General features: G+C 39.9%; 2 protein-coding genes across 2 annotated transcripts; one reads left to right on the forward strand and one right to left on the reverse strand.

Moving 5' to 3' along the window:
* Nucleotides 1–761: 761 nt before the first annotated feature.
* On the reverse strand, nucleotides 762–2,781 carry LOC103405355 (protein YIP4b-like). Its single transcript, XM_008344340.4, has 3 exons — nucleotides 1,938–2,781; nucleotides 1,736–1,810; nucleotides 762–1,182 (listed from the first exon to the last, which is right to left on the reverse strand). The coding sequence occupies exons 1-3, from the start codon at nucleotides 2,439–2,441 to the stop codon at nucleotides 922–924; spliced, it is 840 nt and encodes a 279-aa protein (XP_008342562.3). The 5' UTR covers nucleotides 2,442–2,781; the 3' UTR covers nucleotides 762–921.
* An 8,554-nt stretch (nucleotides 2,782–11,335) lies between these two features.
* Nucleotides 11,336–13,551, forward strand: LOC103405357 (small ribosomal subunit protein eS7-like). The gene is made up of 6 exons (XM_008344341.4): nucleotides 11,336–11,559; nucleotides 12,042–12,126; nucleotides 12,233–12,306; nucleotides 12,384–12,510; nucleotides 12,801–12,983; nucleotides 13,259–13,551. Exons 2-6 carry the CDS (start codon nucleotides 12,052–12,054, stop codon nucleotides 13,376–13,378), a joined length of 579 nt encoding a protein of 192 aa, XP_008342563.1. The 5' UTR covers nucleotides 11,336–11,559; nucleotides 12,042–12,051; the 3' UTR covers nucleotides 13,379–13,551.
* The last annotated feature ends 14,362 nt before the right edge of the window (nucleotides 13,552–27,913 follow it).

The following is a 27,913-nucleotide window of genomic DNA, read 5'->3' on the forward strand; positions in this document are numbered from 1 at the left end:
AAAAAGTATAAGAGAGAAGGAGGAGAGCACAATTCTCTCCCATTTTCCTGAAGAATAACTGATGCTCAATCCTCAAGCAGAGTTCAAGGCAAAACAGTAACCTAAAACATGAACACAACCGCTGTAAACGTCCTCCCGTTCACATTTTCCGGTGAGGTTGTCGTCACATGTCAATCAACCTTGTGGAAGAAGTGTCATATAGAACGATTACATGCAACCACGATTGATAGTTTACGACCTCCACAGCGAATAACAATAATAATTTGCATAAAAAACGAGTAATAATAGTTTACGTTAACTACTATGGTAATCCACATTCCGTCAACTCCATGTATTTTCTATCAAATATAGGGGTGATTAGGACTTTTATGCATCGAACAAATTTGTTAAAACGAAAAAGAATAAGAAAATTTTATTTCAATTTTTATGTTATTTAGTTTTTAAGGTTGTGAATTGAATTTTCAAATTTACACCCAGTTTAATGAAAAACAAACGGAGTTCACGGAACGGACCAAAAACGGCAAACGTGAGTGAGTTTGAGAACCACAGAAAACAAAAATAGATTCAGGGACAACAATGAACCAGTGACAAGGTCAGCGACGATTTTCGTAACCAACACTAACGTTTACAAATAGCTATTTATTTCAAAAAGTAACAACTTAAAGATGATGCTGCTAAGTTCTAAAATATATCACTGTTTGGTATGAAGTGCATCTACATGTCTCGCAATGAACAAGAATGAACTCATCGGATCACAGGAGTAATGAAAGGTATGAAGACGTGATAGAATTAATATCATGTAAGAAGTTTGATACACCAGATAAGATATAGGCAGACAGAGCACCAAAACTCAATGCAACAAGTGAGAAAATGAAGCACCCCAAAAAGTCCTATTTAACAGCATTGCTTAGTTTTGATGTGTCAATCAATGGCGATAATGAGGAAACCGACAGATACGTACAATAGGAAAACAGGGTAAAGTGCAAGGGCTTTTCTCCTGGGGTTGACTGCTGAACTCATGAAAGGATATGCAGCCCATGAACTCCAAGCCAGTGTTACGCTTACCACAACCACCTTCAATATCACATTGTCCTTCACCATACATATCAGAGCTCCAACGTCCAGAGGAAATAGGCAATAACCGAGGAGACTAAGGCTCTGGAAGAATATTATGTGTCCACCCTGACAACAAAAAAAAACACTTTTCTCAATCTACTCATTTTGTTAAAGGAACATCTCTTACCCTAGCTTGTTATATCTTAAGAATGTGAATCAAGCGCAAATTCTGGCGTTTGTGCATAATTCTCCCTGATAAACCGTATGATTCACAATCTAACAGCTGCATCTCACACTACACAAGAAAATTACTCTAACTGTCTATATACAACACATACAATAAAGAAGACTTGTAACGTGCTATACTTCTTGCAATACTCTAGGTTGTAGATGTAGATAGATCACTACTAATTGTTCACCAAGTGATGCATCAGTTTTCCATACACTCAATCCGAGCTCACTCTCGCCCTTCATTTACTTACAGCTACTACGATACTCACGATAATTGACATCATAATGAATTTGAGGGTACAGCAGTGTTGATATAAGATAGAGCATTCACACAAAATAAGAAAGGCCACTTAGTTATATAGATCTCCCATTCACACGCAATTCTTGGTTTCGAAAACCCAACATGAACAAATCGATACAAGTAGAACGCGAGAGAGTGGGTAATTACCAGTAGGAGTACATTCAGTGTCAGAATCACAGCACCAGCAGCAAGCACAGCAAAAGCAACAGCAAAAACCTCAGACTGTTCACAAACAATTCCAATTGAAATCAAAATGAGAAAAACCCACAAACCATAATCTTCAGAAAACCCAAACATACATATACACATATATACATATAATAAAAATGAAAGAAAAGGGGCAATTGACCTTTTTAACAGATGCAGACCAGGAAAGAGTGAGACCCAAGAACACAATGAAGAAGAAAGGTCCCCAGAGATCCCAATCCCTCAAGGCCTTTCCCGGGTCCTCACGATACGGGTTGGGGAACACCACAAGCTTCAAATTGCTCACGATTCTCGACAAGTCGCGCTTCACGGTGTCCCAAACGGGCTCGGTTAGGGTGTTGGGCGGGGAGCCGAACCCGGAGGGAGAGATACTGGGGCCGTTGGTTGCGGAGGGAATGGGAGGTGGGGCGGGGACGGAGGGAGGCTTCTGCTTCGCGGCGGAGGAGGGGGCTGGGGGCGGGAGGTTTGATGGGATGAAAGGGGATGATGAGACGGGAATGGAGGCGCGGGGAGGACTGGGGGGTTTGGCGGGGAGGACGGTGGTGGGGCCCGATTGGACGCTGGCGTTGATTAGGTTTTCGATCTCGTCGATGTCGGATTGGGAGGAGGGGTGGAGGGGGACGGTGTCGCGTTCGGAGTGCGACATTGTTTTGGTCTCCGGAGTTTGGATCTGATCAGAGAGAGGGGAGATCTAGTGATCGAGGAATTTGGGTGTGGAGTCGGGAGGGAAGAGGTATTTGGGAAATGGGAATTTTTAGAAAACGCAGTCGTTACGGGGCTGATAGAGGAAAGTGATGAAATCAACAAATCTGCGTGAGGGTTGATAATGACCTTATTTGGCTCACGCGCGTAGACAGCACAAGAATTTGGCTCCAGTTGTTACGTTCGACATGCGTTTGGAGGCGTCAAAGTTGTCGAATTGCACTGAGTTTGGTTAATCGGTATAATTGGATTAGCCACTACGACATTAGGAGTTTAGCCAATATGACACTATCGGTTTAGTTGGTAAGACATTAGGCCTCTAGTCAGTACGGTACTATGACTCTCTATTAGGGTTGGGTTCGGTTTAAAATGGTTTGGTTTTTTGCCAAAATCAAAACCGAATCGAAATTTCAATTCGATTCGATTCGATTCGGTTTGATTTTTTTTCGGTTTGGTTTCGGTTTGGTTTCAGTTTTTTATTTTATTTATTTTTTAAATGAAACATGTTGATGCACAAAACAACGATGACTTTGGTACAACAGAAAATGTTAAGTTTGTGACATTCGCTAGATTGCTCCGGTCATTAGTGTGGATAAGTATGTAAATGGATAGAGATAGGGAAGCAAACACAAGACGTACGTGGTTCACCTAGATTGGCTACATCCACGGAGTAGAGAAGTTCTCATTAATTGTGAAAGGTTTACACAAGTACATAGGTTCAAGCTCTCATTTTGTGAGTACTAGTGAATGATTTAGTACAAATGACATTAGAAAATATTGTGAGAGAATGATCTCTATTTATAGAAGAGAGTTTCTAGTTTCATTCTGACATTGACACGTGTCGTGTTGTGATTGGCTTCTGATGTTGACATGTGTCGCGCTATGATTGGCTTCTGATGTCGACACGTGTCGCACTGTGATTGGCCTCCTGGTTAGAGGGAAACTCTTATGGGTCCTTGACGATATAACGTTGACCGGTGCTCAGTAGTTTCGGGATTGGTCAAGTATGGTACAAACAGTGCTCCCCTAAGTTCCCGAGTGAGGAAAGCTCCTCAGTTGAGGACTTGCAAGATCCAAGCCATTGAGTAATCACGAAACTTCTAAGTACCGAAGTGTGGTATCATTTTCACTTGCCTTATCTGTCTCATACGTAGATGTGACATCTTTTCTGGAAGTACTTTTCCTCCATCTAGGGGTGGTATCTTTAACCGATGAAGATGCACAAGGTAATGTATCAATTTCACTTGAAGCTTACTTGTAGTTTCGGGCTTGGTCAAGTGCAATACAAAACCCTATAGTAGGAGTCCCCCAAGTCGCCAAGCTAGGAGATTTATCGAAAGAGGTAACAGACAAGGTAAGCAATCAGACTTCCAAGCAAGCAAGCTGGATCAGAGGTTCAACTTCGGCTTCCGGTTGATTGTTCTCATTCTCCTTGTGTCGTAAACAACAACAAGGATAAGGAGAAGCAAATGGAGAAGAGATGATATGAGATACTTTCGCTTTTGAAGAAGTAACTTTCCACAGGCTTATTCTTGAACTGGGCTAGAGGGTTTTCTGGTTTCCTACAGAGTGTAAGGCCGACTCAAGAATTTGAGGGTCAAAACAAGTCCATCAAATCAAGAGTGCGTTCAACCTTGATGATATGGGATACTTTTGCTGTTGACGAAGTAGTGGATGAATCGACACGTGTTCTGTTGCGCTTGTCTCCACATGCTTCCTTGTATCATTCTCACTTGCCCTATCTGTTCCTCAGGCAGATGTGGTATCTTTTCTGGAAGCATAAGATGTTGAAGATGAGTACTCGAGAGCAATGCCAGGTAAGTTGTCAGGCAAGGCGTTCCAGGTAGTCAGTTCCTGACAGGAAGCTTGATTCTAAGTGCTGACTGATTGTTCTCTTTCTCCTTGTCTTGCAAGTAAGAACAAAGCCAAAGGAAAAGACAGGGAAAAAGCATGATATGGGATACTCTTGCTTTTAACCCTGATGATATGAGATACTCTTGCTCTGGTGTGGCTTGTTTGCAGAGGTATTATCGGGAGGAAAAGAAGTTGAGTATTTCGAGAGACTTCGTTGTGAGTGCCCTCTCAGATATGAGGAAGGGTTGAGCATTTTTGCAGGTCTGCCTGTCCATGGAGGATGGAGGTCGACATATATAGGAGTTTCTCTAACAACAAGTAGTAATGTTATTCCTTTACCATTCTTGGTCGTAGCAATGTAGTGGGAGCTGCAAGCTTCACGTGCTTTAACTTTGTCAGAGCACTTTGAAAAAATGGTATGTGGTATCTGGAAAGCTGATGTTGCGTGTAAAGATTGTAGACAAGCTTTATCAAAGGAAATCTGGCTCTCGAAGTTCGGAGAGCGATGCTTCTTCGGTTTTCGAACAAGCAATCCTGTCGGGGATCTGGCTCTCGAGATTCGGAGAACGGTGCCTCTTCGATTTTTGAGAAAGCAATCCTGTTGGGAGTCTGGCTTTTGAGATTCTGAGAGCGGTGCCTCTTCGATTTTTGAGAAAGTAATCCTGTTGGGAGTCTGGCTCTCGAGATTCGGAGGTCGGTGCCTCTTCGATTTTTAAGCAAGTAATAATGCTATTCCTTTACCCTTCTTGGTCATAGCAATGTAGTGGGAGCTGCAAGCTTCACATGTTTTAACTTTGTCTGAGCGCTTTGAAAAAGTGGTCTGTGGTATTTGGAAAGCTGATGTTGCTTGTGAAGATTGCAGACAAGCTTTATCCAAGGAAATCTGGCTCTCGAAGTTCAGAGAGCGGTGCCTCTTCAGAGAACGGTGCCTCGAGATTCAGAGAACGGTGCCTCTTCGATTTTTGAGAAAGCAATCCTATTGGGAGTCTAACTCTTGAGATTCGGAGAGCAGTTTCTCTTCGATTTTTGAGAAAGTAATCTTGTTGGGAGTCTGGCTCTCGAGATTTGGAGAGTGGTGCCTATTCGATTTTTGAGCAAGCAATCTTGTTAGGAGTGTTTTCTCGAATGTGAGTAAAGGTTAGGCATTTTTGCCAGTCTGCCTTGCCACGGAGCACGAAGGTTGACACACATTGGGACTTTCTAGTTATCAAGCAGTGGTGCTGCTTGCCCTTTACCATGATGTCGTCAACATAAACCTTCATGGTTACCTCAATTTGCTTTTTGAACATCATGTTTACTAACCTTTGGTAAGTGGCTCCCGCGTTCTTGAGGCCAAAAGGCATAACCTTGTAATAATAGGTGTGCTCGATCATGAACACGGTTTTCTCCTTGTCGGGCTTGTACATAGCTATTTGGTTGTAGCCGAAGTATGCATCCAAGAAGCTGAGCAGCTGGTTCCCAGAAGTTGAATCTACCAATAGACCAATAAGAGGAACAGGATAATGATCTTTTTGGGCATGCTTTGTTGAAGTCGGTGTAGTCTGTATAAACACTCAATTTGCCCTTCTCTTTCTTCATGACTAGCACGATGTTGGCAAACCATGCTGAGTGTGCTACCTCTTCTATGAATCCGGCCTCTAATAGCTTGTCAATTTTTGCCTTGATGATCGCTACTCGCTCGGGTGTGAAATGTCTTCTCTTTTGGATCACTGGTTTAGTAGCGGGGTCGACGGGCAGCTTGTGGCAAGCGTCGGGCATATCGGATGGTGACCATGCGAAGACGTCTCGGTTTTCTCTAAAGAAAATCGTGAGTTCTTTCTTCTCGGCTGGGCTTAGACGTGAGCCGATTCTAGCCGTCTTTTTTGGTTGTTGGGGATCAAGAATGATGTCTTCGGTGTCCACTTTGGGTTTCCATCCTATCTCGTCTGCTTGGGCACCATCTTCTTGATCCGCCTGCAGTAATTGTTATTTGGTAGCCTCTTCATCCCTTTAGACTTCGGTAACCTCCACGAGGGTAAAGGTTTTATTCTTTGACTCTTTCAACACTTGCATAATACATCGTCGGGATGAGGCCTGTTCAGACTTGACCTCTCATCCTCCTCCTCCCGAGATGCGGAATATGATTTTTTGATACTTGACGGAAGTGATGAGTGGCTTACGATCGTGAACGTCTGCTTTGAGACAATTGATGGTGTTTTCACGTCAAGTATGATGTGGCCGATGATAGTCGAGGTGTGTCCGTTGAATCTGGTGAGTACCTCTGCTCGGCGTATGATTGTGCTTTCTCGGCCCATCTTCTGAATGACAGAGAGTTAAAGTAGCTTGACTGCACTTCTATTGTCAACCATCATTCTGTCGACTATAACATGGGCTAGTTAGACAGATACTACTAGTGCATCGTCGTGTGGGAAATCGACGCTTTCTGCATCCTGCTCGGTGAAGCTAATAATGGGTCCAGGTTGGGTGACAACTGCTGGATCTTCCTCTTCTTAGAGTTGCTAGTGGCCCCCAAGTGCTCGAACTTAACAAAGATACCATTGATTTGAATCGTCTTAGTTTGTGGCTCTTCATCGTCGTTTGCGTTCCTTCTTGGCTGCGCAGCTGGCTTGTCCAAGTATCTATCGACCTTGCCTTGTTTCACCAGCTTTTCTAGGTAGTTCTTCCAAGTGTAACAGTCGTCAATTGTGTGACCAGGACCTCGAAGGAATGCGCAATACTTAGTGTGGTCCAACTTGGAAATATCTTCTTTTGATTGTTTCGTCAGCTTGAACCATGGCTCGTTCTTATTATCACGAAGGATTTGATGGATCAGAATTGAGAACTTAGAATAGTTCTTGGTCATCGAGCCTTCTTTGGTAGTGGGTCGGTCTTTACGCTTAGCCTCCTGCTTGCCATTGCTGGACTGCTTCCCGTCATCCTTCATCTGAGCCATTGCCGACTTTTTTTAAGGCTATTCGAGCACCTTTTCTGCTTATCGAGCCACGTCCCAAAGTGCATGCTTCTCTGTCAGGGCAAAGGAATCTACTAGAGTTAAGTCTTCTTTCATAATCATTTCTTCAAATAGTGGGTGGTCTACTAGGAGTCCTTTTTGGAAAGTTGCACTTGCTATTGAGTCGTCACGTTCGACGATATTTGCATTCTTTGCTTTGAACCTCCTTACATAGTCGTAGAGCGACTTCTTTGGGTTTTTCTTCATGTTGAACAAGTGGTCGAACTTTTTCTTGATCGAGCCATAAGATGAGTATTCTTTAGTGAAAACCAAGGAAAAATCATCAAAATTTTAAATAGATTATGGTAGCAAGGTGTGAAACCAATCTTGTGCCTCGCCTTGCAGAGTGGTGGTGAATATTTTGCACATAAGGGCATCATTGTTTCGGTAAAGGACCATCGCGTTTTGGTAATGCTTCAAGTGCCTCTCTGGATCTCAATCTCCTTTAAACGATCTGAAGTGTGGCATGCTAAACTTGCGTGGAGGCTTTGCCTGCTCGATCTCGTTCATGAAGGGTGACCTGCTCATGTTGGTCATATCTCGCCGTAGTGCTTCATCGGCTACTTTGTTGCATTGGAAATCACGTAACTGTTCGTTGAGCAGCCTCTCTACCTCTTCCTGAATTTGCTTTTGTTAAGGTAGCAGAGCCCTCCCCCGGTCTTAACCTGTTGGTCTAGGCTGCTCTTCTCCATGCTTGGCTCGTCTATGTCGCGACGGCTGTGAATGAGGTAGATTCGTAGCAGGTGAGGGATTTCTTCGTAGGCTGCTGGTTGAACTTGGGCTGGATTGAGTGACTGCTTCTCTCCGTTCGTCGTGCTGCTTGCTCTGATGTGATGTGGAAAATGCTCCTTGTGGGCCTAGCCCTGAATGAATGTTTTGCCTAGAAGGCTGCTCATGTTGACTATCAGAGCATGGCCTCAACCGTGAGTGTATACTCGTCCGTGGACCTAATCGAGAGTGCATGCTCATCCGCGCGCTAAGACGAGAGTATACGCTATCTCGAAGGCCCAATCGGGAATGTACTCTGCCTGAACGCTCGGTTCGTGGTTGGTCGAGTGGCTGTTTGCCAAGACGCTGCTTGAGAGGTTCCTCATTTGCCCCTGTCCTACTTCAGGACACCTCATTTGGGGCACGTTGGATCTCGGTGCATTGCAAGAGTTGATTCACCAAGGTCGTATGTTATGTTAGGGTGTTTGTCAATTCTATGACTTGTTGGGACAAGTGTTGTTCGCCATTCGGATTGGAAGAGCTTGGAAGGAATATGCCTCATTGAGCAGTGGAAAAGTGGTAGACTTCAGGAGCGAGATTTGAGTTGATAAATGTCAAATCTGTGGAGAAATGTGGTGAAAATGCCCCTGGCTCAATGGTTGGGATATTCTCGGGCCGACTTGGGCTGCTTGGGAAACCATGAGAGCAGGCTGGGCCGCGGGCTGCTCGGCGTGTGATGCATGCGAGTGTAAGGCTTGGGCTCGGCTTGGCAACATGTTGGGCTCACGTTGGGCGTGGAGTGACATGGCTTGGGCCGTGGCCTTGGTGCCATGAGCCTTGGATGGCACGACTTGGGCTTGCTTAAACGGCACGACTTGGGTTGTGGTGGTGACACCATGGACCTCGCCGCGGATGGCTACCGTGGTGGCCATCGCGGCGGTTCCCGTAGTGGAAACTCGTGGTGGTGGTGCCGCTCCACTTATTATCACATTTAGCCTCGTGGATCGCTGCGGTCCTATCTCTTGAATATTGGAATTTTCACTTGTTGAATTTTCTAAATTTCTAGCCATTGTACTTCTCTTTTACGTTTTATCAAAGAATTTTAACAAAAAAAAATTCTAATAATAAAAACGTACGAAAAATCTACAAATGGACAAGAAAATAGAAAACCTTTGGATGCGAGAGTCTTCTACGAGTGTGAGACTCAACTCTCAACGAAAGCACCAATTTGTGGATGCAAATTTCTTCCTCCTTATTCTTGGACAAAATTGCACCTACAAGACAAATAACACCTTAGGTCAAGGCCAAGAGCCTCACGCACCCACGATGAATTGGGGGGGGGGGAGACTTTGGCATAAGAACATCCAATGCCAAAGTTAGAATTTTGAGGGAAAAGTGTTTGGAGAATTTTTAGTCTTTAGCCAGAGTGAAGACTTAGGTTTTTAGAGAAAATGAGGTAGAATATATAAGGCATGGCCGGTCCTCTTGGGAAAGAAGGTGAACGGCCTCTTGTGTGTTTTTTGGGTGTAATTGGTAGTTTAATTAGCCATTAATAGATTAATTAGGTAATAAAACCATTAATTAGCTAATTTAAAAGGAATGTTTTGGGGGTTACTTTGTGGAGAAGATACGATGAGGGATGGATGAAATAGGTTATAAATAAATACCTATTTGGGCATTTTTGACTTGATTGAGGGATGGTTGTCCACTACTCGCATGTAGGAATTCCGGTGTGCCTCGAGGGTAATTTTGTCATTTTCACCCAAAAATCCACGTGTTGCCTCTTGATTATTTTTGGCTCCATAATCTTTACTTGTAAGAAATATTATATTCGACTCTCGTAAATGATGAGTTCGATATCAAATTGTCATAATTGTCTCATAGTGTAGACAGTTTTTACATCTAACTTTCAAAACATTCATTAGCTATTAGAAACATTATTGGTGCTTTTCGAGTAAGCAATGAATGTTAAAGATGAATTTGCAGTTCAAGGCAAATAACCATTGATGAAATCATGAAATGAACCTTTCACTAGCAACCAAATATAGCTCATTTCCCAATTTTTCTTCAATGACACATAACACTGAGTGACATAAAAAATAAATTGTTGAAAACTAAAAATAAAAGATCTAATAACTGTGAAAATTAAATATAACGGCTAAAAGATCCGTAACATTGAATGCTATGCACTTTGAAGCTGCAATCCATTAAGATCATTTAAAGAGAAATCTGGCTTGTTAAAGTTGATCGCATACGGTGAAAATTTAAGCTCCTTTTGCATGCTGGTAAGCATCGGTGGGGATTAACATATCTAAAGTTTCATGTCAATTTAAGACATTATTACAGGAATGTTAGCAAACAGATTAATTCTAGGCACTAATACAGCATGCATCCAAACCTGTCTTGACATGAGATGTAAGTGAATAAATCTGTTTAAAATGATTTTTGACCGCACGATGTACGATTAATAGATACGATTCACGGATCCCTCTGATCTTCACAAAGAGGATCCGGATTCATATAAACCCAAATAAATTTTAAGGCTATTTATTTGTCGAATAAATGTTGGGATTCTTATACGTGACCTCCCAACATGACCTCCCAAATATTTTTTATTTTTATTTTATTTTATTTTTTGAATGCGTCACCAACCACATCCTACTATTGGCACAATCACTATGGGTGCGTTTGGTACGTGGGACGGGACGGGACGGAACGGGACGAGGCGTTCCGTCCCGCGTTTGGTGCGCCAAAAATGGGTGGAACGGGCTGTTCCACGGGACAGATTTTGGGTGTTTTTGCGTCCCACCTGCCCCCCTGGAACGGGTTTGTTCCACGTCTGTGGAACACAATGTTTTACCATTTTAAGACAAATATACCCCATGTCTTTTTCAAAAATTACACCTTCGTTCCGTCCCGTCCCGTCCCGTTCCGTCCCGTCCCGTTCCGTCCCGTCTGCGTACCAAACGCACCCTATATCCCTACCATTGCCTCTGCCACCACTACCACTATCATCATTGTAGTTGTTGTCCCTAACCACAACACTAACATTAAAATTTATCAAACGTTTATACACTGTTTTTCATACTCACAACATTTTAAAAAATACAGTTTATTAAACGCTAGACCGTTTTATTCTACAACTAATTATTTTTGAAGCAATAAGAATTTTTTGTCAAAAACAAATCAAAGAACAAAAAGTGGTAATTGAATGACAAATTTTAAGTGTGTCAGAAAACAGTTCGTTACACTAAGTATATATAAATACAATTAGTTGGAAATTTTTTATTTTTAAATTTCCAATCAATTGCATTATTCTATTTGGTGTACTGGCAGTGCACACTAAAAAGTCTCTCTAATTGAACGGGCAGGATCCAATTCTCCCGATTCTCTTAAGCCAATCTCAACCCGCTATTTTACCCAATCCGCTAGGGTTTCTCCTGTCTGCCGAAACCAAAGCTAGGTTCTTCAGCCGCTCTCTGAGCAGATCTTTCTCTCCTCCTCTCCTCAGGTAAACTCCAATGCCCATTTCTTGTTCTTCATTTCGATTTATCTCATCTAATTCGCCACTCTGTTGTTTCCCGAGAAAGTGTAGGAAAATTGATTTTCCTCTGCGCCAAGAAAAAAAAAAAGCAATAAGCTTTTCAGTATCCTGTGACGCGAAAAAATCCCAGGATTACAAAATAAATATGTGTGCGTGTGTGCGTGTGTGTGTGTGTAAAAGGGGTTGGGTGTTTGTGAAATTGGATATAGGAGAAATTTTAGATTGCGTTTTTTGGTGTTGGTTCAGTAACTTGTACTGATTATTTTGAGTAATTTCTGGGAAATGTGGTAAAATAAGTGGAGTTGCAGAAATATATGCCCTTTTGCGGTTACTTGGACTGATAAGATGAGCTAACCGGAATTTGCGATGCATGGATTATTAATACAACAGCGTTTCGAGTTTTATGATTTATTTTTAGATATTCATACAATGCTTATTTTATTTTCCAGATTTGTCAACATGTTTACCTCAAGAAAGAAGATTCACAAGGATAAGGATGCTGAACCCACTGAATTTGAAGAGTCTGTTGCACAGGTAAGTTATTGCTGTTGTTTATTGTGCTTGTCGGTCCTGCTATTGTTGTTCATAACTGTAAGTTATGATCAGGAGCTCTTACCTAAAAATGTCATTGTATCTGCAGGCGATATTTGATTTGGAAAACACAAACCAGGAACTGAAAAGTGACCTTAAGGATCTATATATAAATTCAGCAATGTAAGAATGGTTTATTGAATGCTTGTGTGTTTTAAAATTTTCCCATTGTATGACTTATGGTCCTCCGTTCAATGCAGTCAAGTAGATGTGGCTGGGACTGGGAAGAAATCTGTTGTTATCCATGTGCCCTATAGATTGAGGAAGGCTTACCGCAAGATCCATGTTCGTCTTGTGAGGGAGCTAGAGAAGAAGTTCAGTGGAAGGGTAATTGGTGATCTATGCTATTTATAAATGTTGAATAAACTGAGATTAGTTTTACTTTGGTGATTTTACGTTGTACTTGCTTCTGGGCAATACATTTTGTGCTTGATAGTTTAGGACAGTTCTGCCACTCTTGTAGTCCCTTATTTCACGTTTTTGTCTTCTCATATTTATTTATCTGTCTAAAATAAGTGATTCTGGTTTAACTCTCTTGTACCCTAATTTGTATTTTATTGCAGCAATTCGGCCTTCTTCAGTAATTTTATGGTGCCTTCTAATTTTTCATGTGGTAGGATGTGATCCTGATTGCCACTCGTAGGATAGTGAGGCCTCCTAAGAAGGGTTCTGCCATTCAACGGCCCCGCACTCGTACCCTAACTGGTGTGCACGAGGCAGTGTTGGAGGATGTTGTTTCGCCTGCTGAGATTGTTGGAAAGCGCATCAGATATCGCCATGATGGATCCAAGATAATGAAGGTATTGCCATGATTTTCAAAGGAAAAAAAAAATATTTTCACTGTTACACACTTGGAAAGGGAAAAGGTTTGTGGTTGATCATCGAAAAGATGTCACCCTTATGAAGATTTGAAAACACTCGTGTACACAAACTGATAAGATAGTACCTTTGGTGGCATGGATAAAGTGATAGATTTCAAATAGAAGTGCATATATGGGTTGTCACTGGTTTCTTTGTACAGTTTTCTGCTGGATTGTTACCATATTTATCTATATCTGATTGTAATGTTGGACAGGTGTTTTTGGACCCTAAGGAACGGAACAACACCGAATACAAGTTGGAGAGCTTTTCTGCAGTTTATCGGACGCTTTCAGGAAAGGATGTTGTCTTTGAGTACCCAATAACTGATGCTTAGAACTGAGCTCTTTTTACATACATGGGGTTTCAAGTTGCATTTTAGATTCCATGCTTTGTTGTTTATGTGGAAAGTTTCATACACGTTTGATAGGTTACACGATTTGTGTTTGTTTTCATGGAACAAAACTTTGTTTATGGGTCTTTTTGTATAATTAAGTTATAGGTTACGCACTTTGTACGTTGTCTTAGTAACGCAACTAGTACATACCATTGCTACATGGGGTTATAGGCTCATTTGTAAACCATCATAGGAACTCTAAGAGCTGCTTTCCTAAGGTTCTAAGGCCATCTCCAACCGAAGGGTCCAGAGGGCCAGAGGGCCGAAAATAGCCCTAAAACCGTCTCCAACCGAAGGCTAGGCCAGAGGGCTCGGGAATCTGGGAGGGCCCCACGGGATCGGAGAGGGCTGCAGGGCTGTAGGGCTGGCTATTTTTTTTTAATGTTTCTCATTTCTGTCGGTTATAACCGACAGAAATAATATAATATATATTATTTCTGTCGGTTATAACCGACAGAAATAACAATTTGAATTTAAACTTCCAACGGCTAGCGCCACTAGCCGTTGTAAACCTTTTTTTTTTTATGAATTTAAACCTTTTTTTTTCTTTTTTTTTCTATAACTTCCTATAACTTCTATTTTACAAAATTTGTTTCAATTTTTTTAATTCTATTTTTTTCCTATAACTTATATTTTACAAAATTTGGTTCATATTTTTTTCATATAACTTCTATTTTACAAAATTTGTTTCATATTTTTTTTTAAATTCCATTTTTTTCCTATAACTTCTATTTCACAAAATTTGTTTCATATTTTTTTTAAATTCTATTTTTTTCCTATAACTTCCTAAACCATTATACAACATTAAATTAAATTAAGTAACATGAAACAACATTAAACAATATGAAACAACATTAAATAACATTAACCAACATAAAAATTATACAACACTAACCAACATGATTTTTAAATAAAATTAAGTTGTAGTTTTTAAATAATAAATTATGTTTGGTCCTATGGCCCTTTGGCCCTCGGTTGGAGACGGTTTTCTGTGACAGGGTTAAAACGAGCCCTCTGGCCCTCTAGCCCTCGGTTGGAGACGGAGGCAAATATGGCCCTGTACTGTTCATTAAAATATTAATATCTTGGAGAATCTTGGAGGGCCAGAGGGCTAAAACGAGCCATCTGGCCAGCCATCGGTTGGAGATGGCCTAAGGTCCTCATTTTTAGAACCTGTGAGGTCCTTTTTTATATGGGCCATCAAATTAATCTTACGGTAAATGAAGCTATCAACTTAAATAATTCTTGTTACTCGGAAACAAAATATTAATTGATAAAACTTATAAAAAAAAAAGAAAGAGAGAAGGTTTCACGCCATGTCGAATTTTTTCCATCTGCAAACCTAGTCCCCTTGTTGAATATCTAAACCCAGCGAAACCAATTGCATAAAATCCTTGTAGCATCACACATCCAATCTTTTATTAATAATATTCAAATCCAGTTAGTTATAAAGCTCAAAAGACGCAAGAGATTAAGCATAATCCTACATTAAGCCATATCACTAGTAATGGGGATAATTTTTTTTTTCAATCGATTGCCTGCTGAAGTGCAGCTCTGTAGAAAAGGGAGTTCTAAAATTTGCCATCACACAATAGTTCTATGCCTCAGTTATTGGGTACTCAAACATGATAGTTCTATGCCTCAGTTATTGGGTACTCAAACACCACATCTTTCCCTGAAAGCTTCCGGTAAACTGCAGAAAAACTCTCGAGCTTGTATTCGGTGTTGTTTTATTCCTTCGGGTCCAAGAAAACCTGTCAATCATTGCATTTTAAAACTAGAAAAATATGGTAGTCAACAAAAAACTGCATTGAACTAAGCATTAACAACCCCGCATGTCTATTTTTTTCTAAGTGGATATGGAGACTCTTTACTATGTGTTATCCTAAACCGTCTTTAGATCGTAGAATTATATGAGTGGATATAATCCGGATAGATCAATATATACTATAGTGTCTCGAATACAGAATGGCGAGCCTCTTGCCATACGTGTTAAGACGAGATTAGTATAATTGATTACACTAAACATGATCACTTACTTGCTGAGTCAGAAATTTACAATACTGGGGTCATAAATAAGAAACTTCTGAAAATTAATCATACTTTCATTTATAATTGTCTACGTGGTGTTATCATATTTTGGAAATGGAGTATTACATCATTATCAATAGAATCAAATACATTTCTCATTGCATACAACTAAGTTACCATTCAACCATTCATTTCTTATAGAGTGAATTCTTCCACAATATTGATCACCGGAAATATTCTCCCTACTTTGAAATGTTATAGTTTTGGTATGTTTTCAACAACTAGCAAGCCTTATACCACCAAGTGGGGTTGACGAATTTTTAGTTCTTCTCAATTAAAAAATTGTTATTTTGTTTGCCTTAGCTATAATAGGGGTCGTATTAAGATTCAAAGTGGTCGTATAAAAATTCAAAAGTGGAGGTATTTGAAGTTGATAAGTGTATGTATCCGTGGAAATAAACCTCTAGTCCTCAACTAACCTGAATGTTCATTGGTCAACAAGCACCATGCCCACCAATTAGCTTTCATTAGCATGATCCTTGTGAATGACCAAACCGCATGAAATAAGTGGTTAACTTGTCAAGAGTCTGTGATATCCATGATAGTTAGTAATGTGGTGGGGGAAAAAGCAGTATTAAACTCCAATCAAGATATTGGGGGAAACTAATAAGTTTATGAGTTTTTTTATCTGCATTTTTTTTTGTGAACTAAAATTAAGGGACCATGTTATATGCCACCATGAACCCAACTATTGTCATCACCATCTCAATTACCACCACCACCACCTCTCTTTGTTCTTTCTCTACTATCCCACCCTAAACCTAGACTTGGCAAATGGGTTGGTTTTGAAGGTTCGGGTTGGGTTGGTTACAAACCTTTTTTTAACGGGTCACCTAAATTTGACCCGTTAAGTTAACGAGTGAAAACGGCTCAATATGAGAACACCCGGTATGTTAATGGGTCAACCATATCACGCGTTAACAAAATCGTAACTTTTCAGTTAGAATTTTTCATGTCTTTCAAATCCAAAATTTCTTCATCATTTCAAACAAAATTAAATACATCTTTTGATATAATAACAATTTCATGGAAAAATAAGAGAAATTGAACCCAATTTTTACACCATTTCATATTTGTTGAGAGTATCAATCTCACATTGAAGAAAGAAAGGACATTGCATGTGATTATAAGTAGTTGGACTACTCCTATATAACCAATTGGTTTATGGTGGAATCCTAACTTTTTTCATGGTATCAGAGCATGTTAGGCTTGAAAATTCCTCATACATGAGGGGGCGTGTTGAGAGTGTCAATTCCATATCGAAGAAAGAAGGGACCTTGATTGTTAATATATTCAACTGTTGCTCAAATAATCTTTACATAGTCTAAGCTTTTCTTTCAAATCAGGCACGATGAATTTGATTCGTATTACACTATTGTAATAGTGGTGTATGTGGATACAAATTTCCGCCATCTTCTCCTTTGACGAAAATGCACTTGAAAAATAATAACATTTAAGATTAAGGCCAAAAGCCTCATGAGCCCACGATGAATTGGGAGGGGGGGGAGGGGGGTTTTGGCCAAAGAATCTCCGATGCCAAAGTTAGAATTTTGAAAAAGAATGTGTTTAGGAGTTTGTGGGTAGCAAATTACTTAGATTTTTAGTGGGATAATAGGGCTATTTATAGGGGAGTGACCGACCCTATTTGGAGAATAGTAGCCAGCCATACATGATGTAATTGGAGAATAATTGCAAGATATTATGCGAAATAATATCTTGCAATTAACATGGTAATTAATCCCAAATTAAATAGGAAGTTTTAGGAGTTACCTTTTGAATAAGGATTTGATGAGGAATGATGAGAGAGATTTGAATAAATACCATTTGGATCACATTTGACTTTTCCTTGATTGAGCCGTTATTATCCACTGCATGCTCGTGGGAATTCCGGTGTGCCTCAAGGGTAATTTTGTCTTTTTAACCCAAAAGTCCACATGTCACCTCCACAATTTTCTTGATTATTTTTGGCTCCACAAATGCCCCTAAATCTGCTGGGCTGCTCCCAGGAAAGGGCAGCAGGTGTAAAGATCTCCAAGTTTGATGCAGATTCCCACTTGGACTTGGAATTAGATTCTTTTAGGAAAGGGAAATAAATCGCCTCCAAAGCATATTTAAGTCTACCTTAAGTAGGAGATTAAATCAACTTCGGAGGACAATTATTTATCCCTACAAAAAAGAGAGAAAGCTAGATGATATTTGTTCCCCCTCCCTAACATTCTTTTTCGCTTGCCCGTGCAAAGAACCATTTTCCGTTGATTTCTTTGTCTTCTCCGCATCGCACCAATGTAAGAAAAACTTAATTTTCTTTGTCTTCTTCTTGGGTGGTGCTACCATGGGGCAGCCGTTGGGGTGATGTGACACATCAGCTAGCAGAGACTAGGAGTTGGCTCGACATGGGCCGAGGAGGTGGTGTGATAGGGGCCACTGCTTGGGCTGCTTGACTTGGATAGAGCCAAGGGCTAGCTTTGCATGGGCTAAGGAAGTGGTGTGGCATGGGCCACGGTTTGGGCTGCCACGTCTGTGCTACTTGCCAAGAAGGATGAAATTGCTTGAGTTTGATTTCTTAGCTACCGTAGATGGAGTAATCGAAGATGGTACTGCCAAGATCAGAGCTGTTGAAGATGAAGTGTCGAGTGAGAAAACTGTTGAGTGTGAAGTGGCTACTAAAGGCAAGATGGCTGCTGGAAAGCTCAAGGTCATCCAAGCTGCTAAATGAGTAGTCAACTATGTTTAGCTTGTGTCAGATTTTGGCAACTTTTGTATAAGTATATCAATTTGCTAGAACTTAAATAAACTGCTTTCGCTTTACTCCATCTTTGTTTTTCTTGAAACTTTGCTTGCTTAAAGCGTCTTGCAAGACTTTTAGCCATAAAACCATCGATTGAGCACGCTGCTTTGAAACAGGCTGACGGTTCGACGGAGTCACTATGCCCGTGAGTTTTGTCTTAGGGCGTTTAGCTATTGAGTTTGTCATCGGTTATTGCCTCTTGACCATTTGCTGCTTAGCTGGTATTCGAGTATTCAATCTTTTAAGTTGTGTGGCCTGCATCAAAACATGATAAAGATCTGTGGTATATGAAAATCGTTAACTAATCACATCAAAATGAGTAGTTGTGTGGAACTTCATAGGCAGTTTGCCCCCTTTTGTTGAAGAGTAGACTCAGATGGGTGTCAGAGAATTGGTTTATCCTTTCGCACTAGAGAGCTTACCTAGATAGGTGTCGGAGAATTGGTTTATCTTCTCGCATTGGAGAGCTTACCCATATGGGTTTTAGAGAATTGGTTTACCCTCTTGAACTGGAGAGCTTACCCAAATGGGTGTCGGGGAATTGGTTTAGTCTCTCGCGCTGGAGAGCTTACCCAAATGGGTGTTGGGGAATTAGTTTACCATCTCACACTGGAGAGCAATTAGCTTACACTCTTGCATTGAAGAGCAGACCCATATGGGTGTCAGGGAATTGGTTTACCCTTTCGCATTGAAGAGCAATTGATTTACCCTTTCGCATTGGAGAGCAATTAGTTTACCCTCTCGCACTGAAGAGCTTACCCAGATGGGTGTTGGGGAATTAGTTTACCCCCTCGCATTGGAGAGAATACCCAGATAGGTGTTGGGGAATTGGTTTAGCCTCTTGTACTGAAGAGCATACCCAGATGGGTGTCAAGGAATTGGTTTACCCTATCGCACTTGAGAGCAATTAGTTTACCTTCTCGCACTGGAAAGCTTACATAGATGGATGTCAAAGGATTGGTTTACCCTCTCGCATTGGAGAGCATACCCAAATGGGTATCCGAGAATTGGTTTACCCTCTCGCATTTGAGAGCAATTAGTTTACCCTCTCGCACTGGAGAACATGGAAGTCGTTGTTGTGAGTGCAACTGAAGAAAGCTAGACTGCTAGATAATTAAAATAATCCTCAGTCTGTGAGGTCTTGCTCGACGATATGCTTAAGACTTTGAACTGCTTGTAAACCTGCGTTAAGGTGTAAGAGGGAAACGTAGTGTGCTGCTCTTGGACCATCGTATGTTCTTCTGAGGCTTGGTTGATGGTAAGCTGAGAATCTGAATGGATTGGAAGCTTCTTCACCGCTAAGACTTTCGATAGCAGGAGTTGTTAGCAAAGCCCCGTATTTTGCTCCGTCGTCAGATGCTTTGAAGTTTGAAGTTTGAAGTGTTGTGGGCTTGGTCGGCGCAGATGATCGGATCATATTTATATATATTTTTACTTCGAATTCACTCGTCTTTTCTTAGTTAGTTCCTTATATTTTTGAGCTATTTACGTTATTTTTGTGTTTATAGGATTTGTTATGCAAAGAAAATAAAAATAGAACAAGTGAAATTTTATGTAATAAATTCGTCAAAAGCAAATTTAAATTACAATATTGCCAACCCATTGTGACGCTAAATGATAAACCAATATTTAAACTATATATTTCATCCTTTTTTATTTCTTTTCTTGTCTTGTCTAATTTAGTTAAAGCTTTAAGTATTTATGATACTTTTAATTTATTGTGTTTGTAGGAGAAGAAAGTGGAAAGCACTGAGAAATTAAATAGAAGAAGTGGAGAGACAGCGTGAGCAAAAGAGAAAAGCAGAAAACGTGAAAGGGATCCAAGAGAGAGAGCTGCTTTGCAGCTGGACGCGGAGAAGGAATCCAAGGAGTCAAAAGCAGAGAACAGGAGGACGGGACAGCAGAAAAAGCACTTGCTGCTGTGCAGCGTGGAAGAAAAGAAGACAGAGGGGAACGCTGCCCCTTGGCAGCGAGAGAAAAAGAAAAAAAAAAACCAGAAAAATAAGAGGCAGCAAGGCTGCCAGAAAAGAAAGAGAATAAAAAAATAAATAAAGGAAGTCGACTAGGTCACGGGTGGAATGAAAGCAGCAAGAGGGGGGGTGAGATAGAAGTAGGATTGGGGCAAAGGCAGACAAGCTGCCTTTGGGCAGCGTGGGGGAAAAACAAGAAAAGGAGAAAAATAGGGCGGTCTGGGGGGGAATTAAGAAAAAGGGGGAGCTGCCCTTTGGGCAGCTCGAGAAGAGAGTCCAGGGACGCAGGGTGAGGGGAGGTCACAAGCTGCCTTTGGCAGCTTGACTGGCAGAACACGGAGAGAAGCTAGCAGACTGGAGTGTGAGGTTAGGAGAGTAGGAAAAAGAAAGAAAAAAAAATATAAAAAAAAAAAGAGAAGCAGAAGGCTGCCTTTGGGCAGCGTGGGAAGGCGGAAAGGAAAGCAGAACAGCTGCTTGGCAGCGTACGTGGGGAGAGAGGAAACGCAGAAAAGAGGGAGGACAGAGACAACGTCAGGTGGACAGAAGCTGCAAGCCTTCTCTCTCTCGGTTAAATCTTTCCAACTTATGTTTTACTTTCGGTTTAATTTTTCCAAACTTCTCTTTTATTTCTGTTTTTAATAATGTGTAATTAAATTTATGTTGGTTAGAGGTTAATTCGAAACCATGAATATATTTGTAATATGAATTGATTACCTTCAGTTGTGAGTTATAAGTTGTGAATTCAATTTACTTATCCGTTCGTATAAAAACTGATTTGTGTATGTTGGTTGAGAGTACACGCTTAATTTACATGCATGAATTTGATGCTAGAATATAAGTGAATTTCACCTAATCGTTATGAACTTATTTTCACAAGTAGTAAAGGTTGCTAGTCACAATCACGTTAAGTAAATTCTTGGCAAAAGTATCATGCTTTTCATAGTTACGAATGCCTCGTCAATGCTTATAGTTTTCACAAAGTTTAATGATCTTTGATTGTATCTCTATTGTGCTTTTCACGTAGGGGACTTTTGAAGAATGTTTTGAATTGTTGTATGCGTTTTCCCGTCCAATTCAATAACTTAAGGAAAACTTGAAGATTAAAAAAGTGCTGTTCACGGTTAATCTGGAGTATTGAAATTCACAATTTATTAAATGAACAACTGGAAATCATTTTGTATGCAAGTATAACATGTGTGGAGAAGAACCCTCTAGCTAGTCCGTCATTTATCATTTTACCTTAATTTCATGTTTTTGTCAATTCTGTAATTGAATTAAGTTTAATTTACTTTTCATCAAAACCAAACACCCATCCATTATTAAATTATATTATTTATTTAGTTTTCTTTATTGTTAGTCTTTTAATTTAATTTCCATCCATTTCAGTTCCTAGTGTTTAATTTAATTGTTTTCATTATTTTGAGTCATTTTAAGTGTGTTTCGAGTTATTAGAGTTTTTAGCCTAGTTTTGTGTCCTTGAGTCTTGTTTAATATTTTTAAATTAATTTAGAATAGATTAGCAATCCCTCCTAATCCCCGGCCTAGAACGATACCCTACTTACATACTTTACTACATTTGATAAAAAGAGGGTTTAATTTGTGTGTTTAGTTATTTTACGCATCAAATTTTGGCGCCGTTGCCGGGGATTAGCAACTTTGCTAATCCTTTTATTTTTGTTTTTGTTTATGTTTATATTGGTGTTTGTGTATTTTACTTTTGATATTTGATTTATTTTTCTTTCTTTGATTTTAGGCACAAATGGAGCTGAGGGAAATTTAAAGGAAAGATGCGTCCGGCTAAAGACGTTAAATCAAGCGCTTCTTGGGAGGCAACCCAAGCATTCAACGAAGGGAGACTTTGGAATCGCTAACCCAATCAGATTTGCATTTTTACACCCTTATCTTTACTGCTTTCATTTTGTTTTGTTTAGTTAGTTGTGTTATTTGGTTGATTTCTGTGAGTTTGTATTACTTAGTTTAAGTGTGGGGGAAGGTTAACCAAAGTCTCTTTACATTAATTTACATAAAAAAAAAAACAATTAAAAAAAAAAAAAAAAAAGATAAAATTTAAAATTAATGATAAAAAAAAAAAAAAACAATTAAAAAATCAAAAAAAAAAAAAAATACATAAAAAAAAAAAAAAAAAAAAAAAATTAAAATTAAAATTTTACAATGATGTAAACTAATAGTATTCATTGGTCGGGTGGTGCTTCAGTAGTAGGCGGGGCTTCAGCAGTCGGCGGGGCCACAGAAGGAAGAGGCAGCAGAGGTTGATCAGTTGGAGCTTCACTACGCGGTGCCGCCCCAGAAGACGAAGGCAGATGCGGTTGGAACAAACCCACAAACCTCCGATGATCAAGTAAAATTTGACCATCGGTGTCCTGCATCTGGTCAATCTTCCTCTTCATGCTGGTGGCATAGCTGTGTGCGAGCTTGTGCAATTCCTTATTCTCATGCTTGAGTCCTTTAATCTCTTGCTTGAGACTCTGTATTTCAGCCACCAAGGATTCAACGTGACGGGTTCGGGCATATAGGCGTTGGGCCATGTTGGATACGGAACCCGCACACTGCACACTGAGAGCCAGAGACTCCTTGACCGCCAATTCATCAGACCGCCTTGCGAGCAGTCTGTTATCTCTGGGAGTGACAAGGTTTCGGGCCACCACCGCAGCGGTCATGTCATTTTTCATCATCGAATCCCCCACGGTAAGGGGACCGGTAGGGGATATGAAGGATGGCCGCCATATGTTGTCTGGTGAAGGCGGAGCTGCCTCTTCACCAATGTTCAAGTCAAAACGACGATCAGAAGGGCCAGACATTTTTCAGAGGTGGTAAAGAAAGAAGAGAGTTGGACTGATCAAGATTAAACAAGTGCAAGATGGGAGTGTTTACAGGAGGGTACTCAAGTGTGTTGTGGAACAAAATTAACGCCTCTATAAAAAGAAGAAATCAAAGAGGCGCTCCTCAGAGAAGCGTCCTCTCGCAAATCGAAGAGTCGGGGCTTCTTTCTCAAAAGCCGGATTCTTTTCTCAAAAGAGGAGTTTCCGTTCTCAAAAGCCGGATTCTTTTCTCAAAAGAGGCGTTCATTTCTTAAAAGTTGGGCTTGCTCAGAAACCACGAGCCGAACCCCGGATTTCGCAAGATCAATTCGTCCAGACGTGTTGTCACCCGTCACACGCAAACTCAGCTCTGCGAAAATCACGGGCAGTCTGTCGAAGTGCCGATTCCAACCATCTGTCTCTCTCAGCCTAGTCAGCACTTGTCACATGCAACTGGCAGCTTTGCGGAAATTACGGGCAGCTTTGTCAGAAAGCGCGTAATTTGTATTCTTTACCCATCCACCGGCTGCCGACACTAAGTGAGAGAACAGTTCCGGTTGTGAAGACAAGTCCTATAAGTTTCTACCTTCGCCTTCCACAGCAAAAGCACACTCTCTCAACACACCCTCTCAACACCTCTTCATCTCCGAAAATGCATTCCCAAAGAATCCTCTCGAGTCACTCTGTGTTCCTCATTCCTTGGGATACTCCTGCGAACAACCCATTCAAAGCAAAAGTATTTCATATCATAAAGGTTGAAAGCAAGAGTATCTCATATCATGCTTTCTCCATGTCCTTCTCCTTGTCTTTGTTTTCCGACAAGGAGAAAGAGAGCAATCAGCCAGCATTTGGTATCAATCTTCCAATCTGGAGCCAACTGCCTGGAACCCTTTCCTGATTGCTTACCTAGCCTTGCTCTCGAGTACTCATCTTCATCATTTTATGCTTTCTCTTCGTCTACCACATCTGCCTGGGGGACAGTAAGGGAAGTGAAAATGATACCTCGAAGCATGTGGAGACAATTCAGCTAGGGACAAGGAGAAAGAAAGCAAGAGGTGGGCACTTGGAAAGATTGAAGAAAGAAATAAGGACCAACACCTTTCCCTCGTGCCTGCCCGTTGTGCAGAAGAAACAAGCAGAGAAGAATGCAGCTTGCACAATCATCCCAGCGGAAGGAGTCCGAACTGAGGAACTAGAGAAGCTGCCACATCTGCTTGGAGAACAAATAAGGAACTGCAACATAACCAAAGAGCAAAGCTTCGCCGTACAATATCATCAAATCATCACTTGCAAGTAAAAAGCTAAGTGTCACCCTGTTCAAGAGGAACGCTGTGGAAAGTCAACAAGCACGACCAATGATTACTTATTAGTTTTATTCATTATCTTTTATCGTAATTTTCAATTTTTCGTTTGCAATTTTTTTTTTAATTAATTTTCTTGCGTTACTTAACTGAATTATTTCTTTTCTTTGCAGGAACTTTTGGTTCTTTCCACCCTTGAAGCTGATTGCAGAATTTTAGCTTGGGGGTCATCGCTTGATTTTACTGCAAATTAGGGAAGTTTTCAGTCCAATTGTTTTATTTTGTTTCTTATTATTTATTTATTTTATTTTTATTTGCATTATAGTGTTTTCTGACATTGGGGACAATGTCCAGTTTAAGTGTGGGGGTAGAAATCTCCAGAATTTCATTTGTCTCTGTGTTGTTGTTTTTTTGTGTTCTTAATTAGTTTTGTTTTCTTTTAAAAAAAAAATAAAAAAACTGTGTTGTTGTTTTTTTGTGTTCTTAATTAGTTTTGTTTTCTTTTAAAAAAAAAAAATTTTAATTAAAAAAAATTTCGGAAAATTTAAAAATCCAAAAATATTGTCTTGTTTCCCTTATTGTTTTGAATTAGATTTTTGTTAGTTTCCCGACCCAATGATATAATTAGATCAAATTTGAATCACGATTATCAAGAACTTAGTTAACATGTGTTTTATGAAATTCCTAATTCTCTTGTTAGTTTTGTACATGTTTGACCATCTTTGAAAAACCAAATGCACATAGCCTTGTTAATGTGAAACTAAAGTATGACTTAAAGCTTCATATGTGAATTTAGTGACCATATACATCCTATGTGAGTTTTTGAGCCGATTGAAAGTGTGTGCATTTTTCATACACTCCTATTCTTTCATGTGTGATGAACTTATGTGAGATACATCTCTAGAACTTGCGTAACGATCTTTCGAAATGTTTGTCATTGATTGCATGAACTTGGAAATGATAGAGGCATTAGGTTTACCACCATGGCCCAAATAACCATGTTTCCCAACAGAAAAATGATATCATTAGATTGCCTATTTGAGCCATGTTTGTTGAACCTTTTATTTCTTATCACCAAATATGTCTACCCTTATACCTGAATCATTTTTTTTCCTTACCCTTTCCAAGCAAGCTAGTGAGCAATGTGAGATTGTCTTATGAGAAATGTTTGTAAAGTACTTTGAAGGTGTTTGGCAAAAAAATAAGTGTGGGGGTATTTCATGTTTGTATTAAAAAAAAGAAAAAGAAAAAGAAAGATTGTATACGAAGAAAAGAAAAAAAAAATAATGTTTTTAAAGTTTCAGTTTAAGGGTGTGATTGGAGGTTTCAGAAGAATCGTTGGAGAGCTTGAGTTCTTATAAATCTAGACAAAAGAATTGCTTGCAATGTAGCTTGGAACTTGTATTTTCCTATTCTTTCGTTTCAATAATCCTATCCCTAAGCCTCATTACATCCAATAAAAGTCCTCTTGATTTAAGTTTTGCAATTATGACTGTGGAGAAGTGATCTTTATGCAAGCTTATGGTAGAACTTTCACATTTGATTCTTTGAGCGAAACACATTAAAACTAAACACATGTGTGATTGAGTGCATATCCCGTGAGAAGATCGCTAGTTTGCATATGATGATTTTAAAAATAAGAACTTGAAATTGCATTAGCATGGCTATCTCACACACTACACTTCAAGGATGATTCAAAGATTACTGCTAATATTTGAATTAGGAAGATGAACTCGGATTAGTTCCTTGATGCTAGCTATGGTTCTTGATGATTTGTTTTCTTAAATGAATTTCTATGAGGGTCACATAGGGGGAAGCTAATTTTTTTTCTTGTTACTTCTTGTTCTAGTTTTCTTTGTTTTGCTCGAGGACTAGCAAAAGTTAAGTGTGGGGGTATTTGATCGGATCATATTTATATATATTTTTACTTCGAATTCACTCGTCTTTTCTTAGTTAGTTCCTTATATTTTTGAGCTATTTACGTTATTTTTGTGTTTATAGGATTTGTTATGCAAAGAAAATAAAAATAGAACAAGTGAAATTTTATGTAATAAATTCGTCAAAAGCAAATTTAAATTACAATATTGCCAACCCATTGTGACGCTAAATGATAAACCAATATTTAAACTATATATTTCATCCTTTTTTATTTCTTTTCTTGTCTTGTCTAATTTAGTTAAAGCTTTAAGTATTTATGATACTTTTAATTTATTGTGTTTGTAGGAGAAGAAAGTGGAAAGCACTGAGAAATTAAATAGAAGAAGTGGAGAGACAGCGTGAGCAAAAGAGAAAAGCAGAAAACGTGAAAGGGATCCAAGAGAGAGAGCTGCTTTGCAGCTGGACGCGGAGAAGGAATCCAAGGAGTCAAAAGCAGAGAACAGGAGGACGGGACAGCAGAAAAAGCACTTGCTGCTGTGCAGCGTGGAAGAAAAGAAGACAGAGGGGAACGCTGCCCCTTGGCAGCGAGAGAAAAAGAAAAAAAAAACCAGAAAAATAAGAGGCAGCAAGGCTGCCAGAAAAGAAAGAGAATAAAAAAATAAATAAAGGAAGTCGACTAGGTCACGGGTGGAATGAAAGCAGCAAGAGGGGGGGTGAGATAGAAGTAGGATTGGGGCAAAGGCAGACAAGCTGCCTTTGGGCAGCGTGGGGGAAAAACAAGAAAAGGAGAAAAATAGGGCGGTCTGGGGGGGAATTAAGAAAAAGGGGGAGCTGCCCTTTGGGCAGCTCGAGAAGAGAGTCCAGGGACGCAGGGTGAGGGGAGGTCACAAGCTGCCTTTGGCAGCTTGACTGGCAGAACACGGAGAGAAGCTAGCAGACTGGAGTGTGAGGTTAGGAGAGTAGGAAAAAGAAAGAAAAAAAAATATAAAAAAAAAAGAGAAGCAGAAGGCTGCCTTTGGGCAGCGTGGGAAGGCGGAAAGGAAAGCAGAACAGCTGCTTGGCAGCGTACGTGGGGAGAGAGGAAACGCAGAAAAGAGGGAGGACAGAGACAACGTCAGGTGGACAGAAGCTGCAAGCCTTCTCTCTCTCGGTTAAATCTTTCCAACTTATGTTTTACTTTCGGTTTAATTTTTCCAAACTTCTCTTTTATTTCTGTTTTTAATAATGTGTAATTAAATTTATGTTGGTTAGAGGTTAATTCGAAACCATGAATATATTTGTAATATGAATTGATTACCTTCAGTTGTGAGTTATAAGTTGTGAATTCAATTTACTTATCCGTTCGTATAAAAACTGATTTGTGTATGTTGGTTGAGAGTGCACGCTTAATTTACATGCATGAATTTGATGCTAGAATATAAGTGAATTTCACCTAATCGTTATGAACTTATTTTCACAAGTAGTAAAGGTTGCTAGTCACAATCACGTTAAGTAAATTCTTGGCAAAAGTATCATGCTTTTCATAGTTACGAATGCCTCGTCAATGCTTATAGTTTTCACAAAGTTTAATGATCTTTGATTGTATCTCTATTGTGCTTTTCACGTAGGGGACTTTTGAAGAATGTTTT

This window comes from Malus domestica, chromosome 13 (genome assembly GCF_042453785.1).
Source record: "Malus domestica chromosome 13, GDT2T_hap1".
Classification (NCBI taxonomy): domain Eukaryota; kingdom Viridiplantae; phylum Streptophyta; class Magnoliopsida; order Rosales; family Rosaceae; genus Malus; species Malus domestica.

Coding starts and splice junctions, on each gene's coding strand:
- LOC103405357 (XM_008344341.4), top strand. CDS start 12,052: ATGTTTACCTCAAGAAAGAAGATTCACAAGGATAAGGATGCTGAACCC. Junction 12,127..12,232: donor TTGAAGAGTCTGTTGCACAG/GTAAGTTATTGC, acceptor TTGTATCTGCAG/GCGATATTTGATTTGGAAAA. Junction 12,984..13,258: donor ATGGATCCAAGATAATGAAG/GTATTGCCATGA, acceptor AATGTTGGACAG/GTGTTTTTGGACCCTAAGGA.
- LOC103405355 (XM_008344340.4), bottom strand. CDS start 2,441: ATGTCGCACTCCGAACGCGACACCGTCCCCCTCCACCCCTCCTCCCAA. Junction 1,811..1,937: donor GGTCTGCATCTGTTAAAAAG/GTCAATTGCCCC, acceptor GTTTGTGAACAG/TCTGAGGTTTTTGCTGTTGC. Junction 1,183..1,735: donor CACTGAATGTACTCCTACTG/GTAATTACCCAC, acceptor TTTTGTTGTCAG/GGTGGACACATAATATTCTT.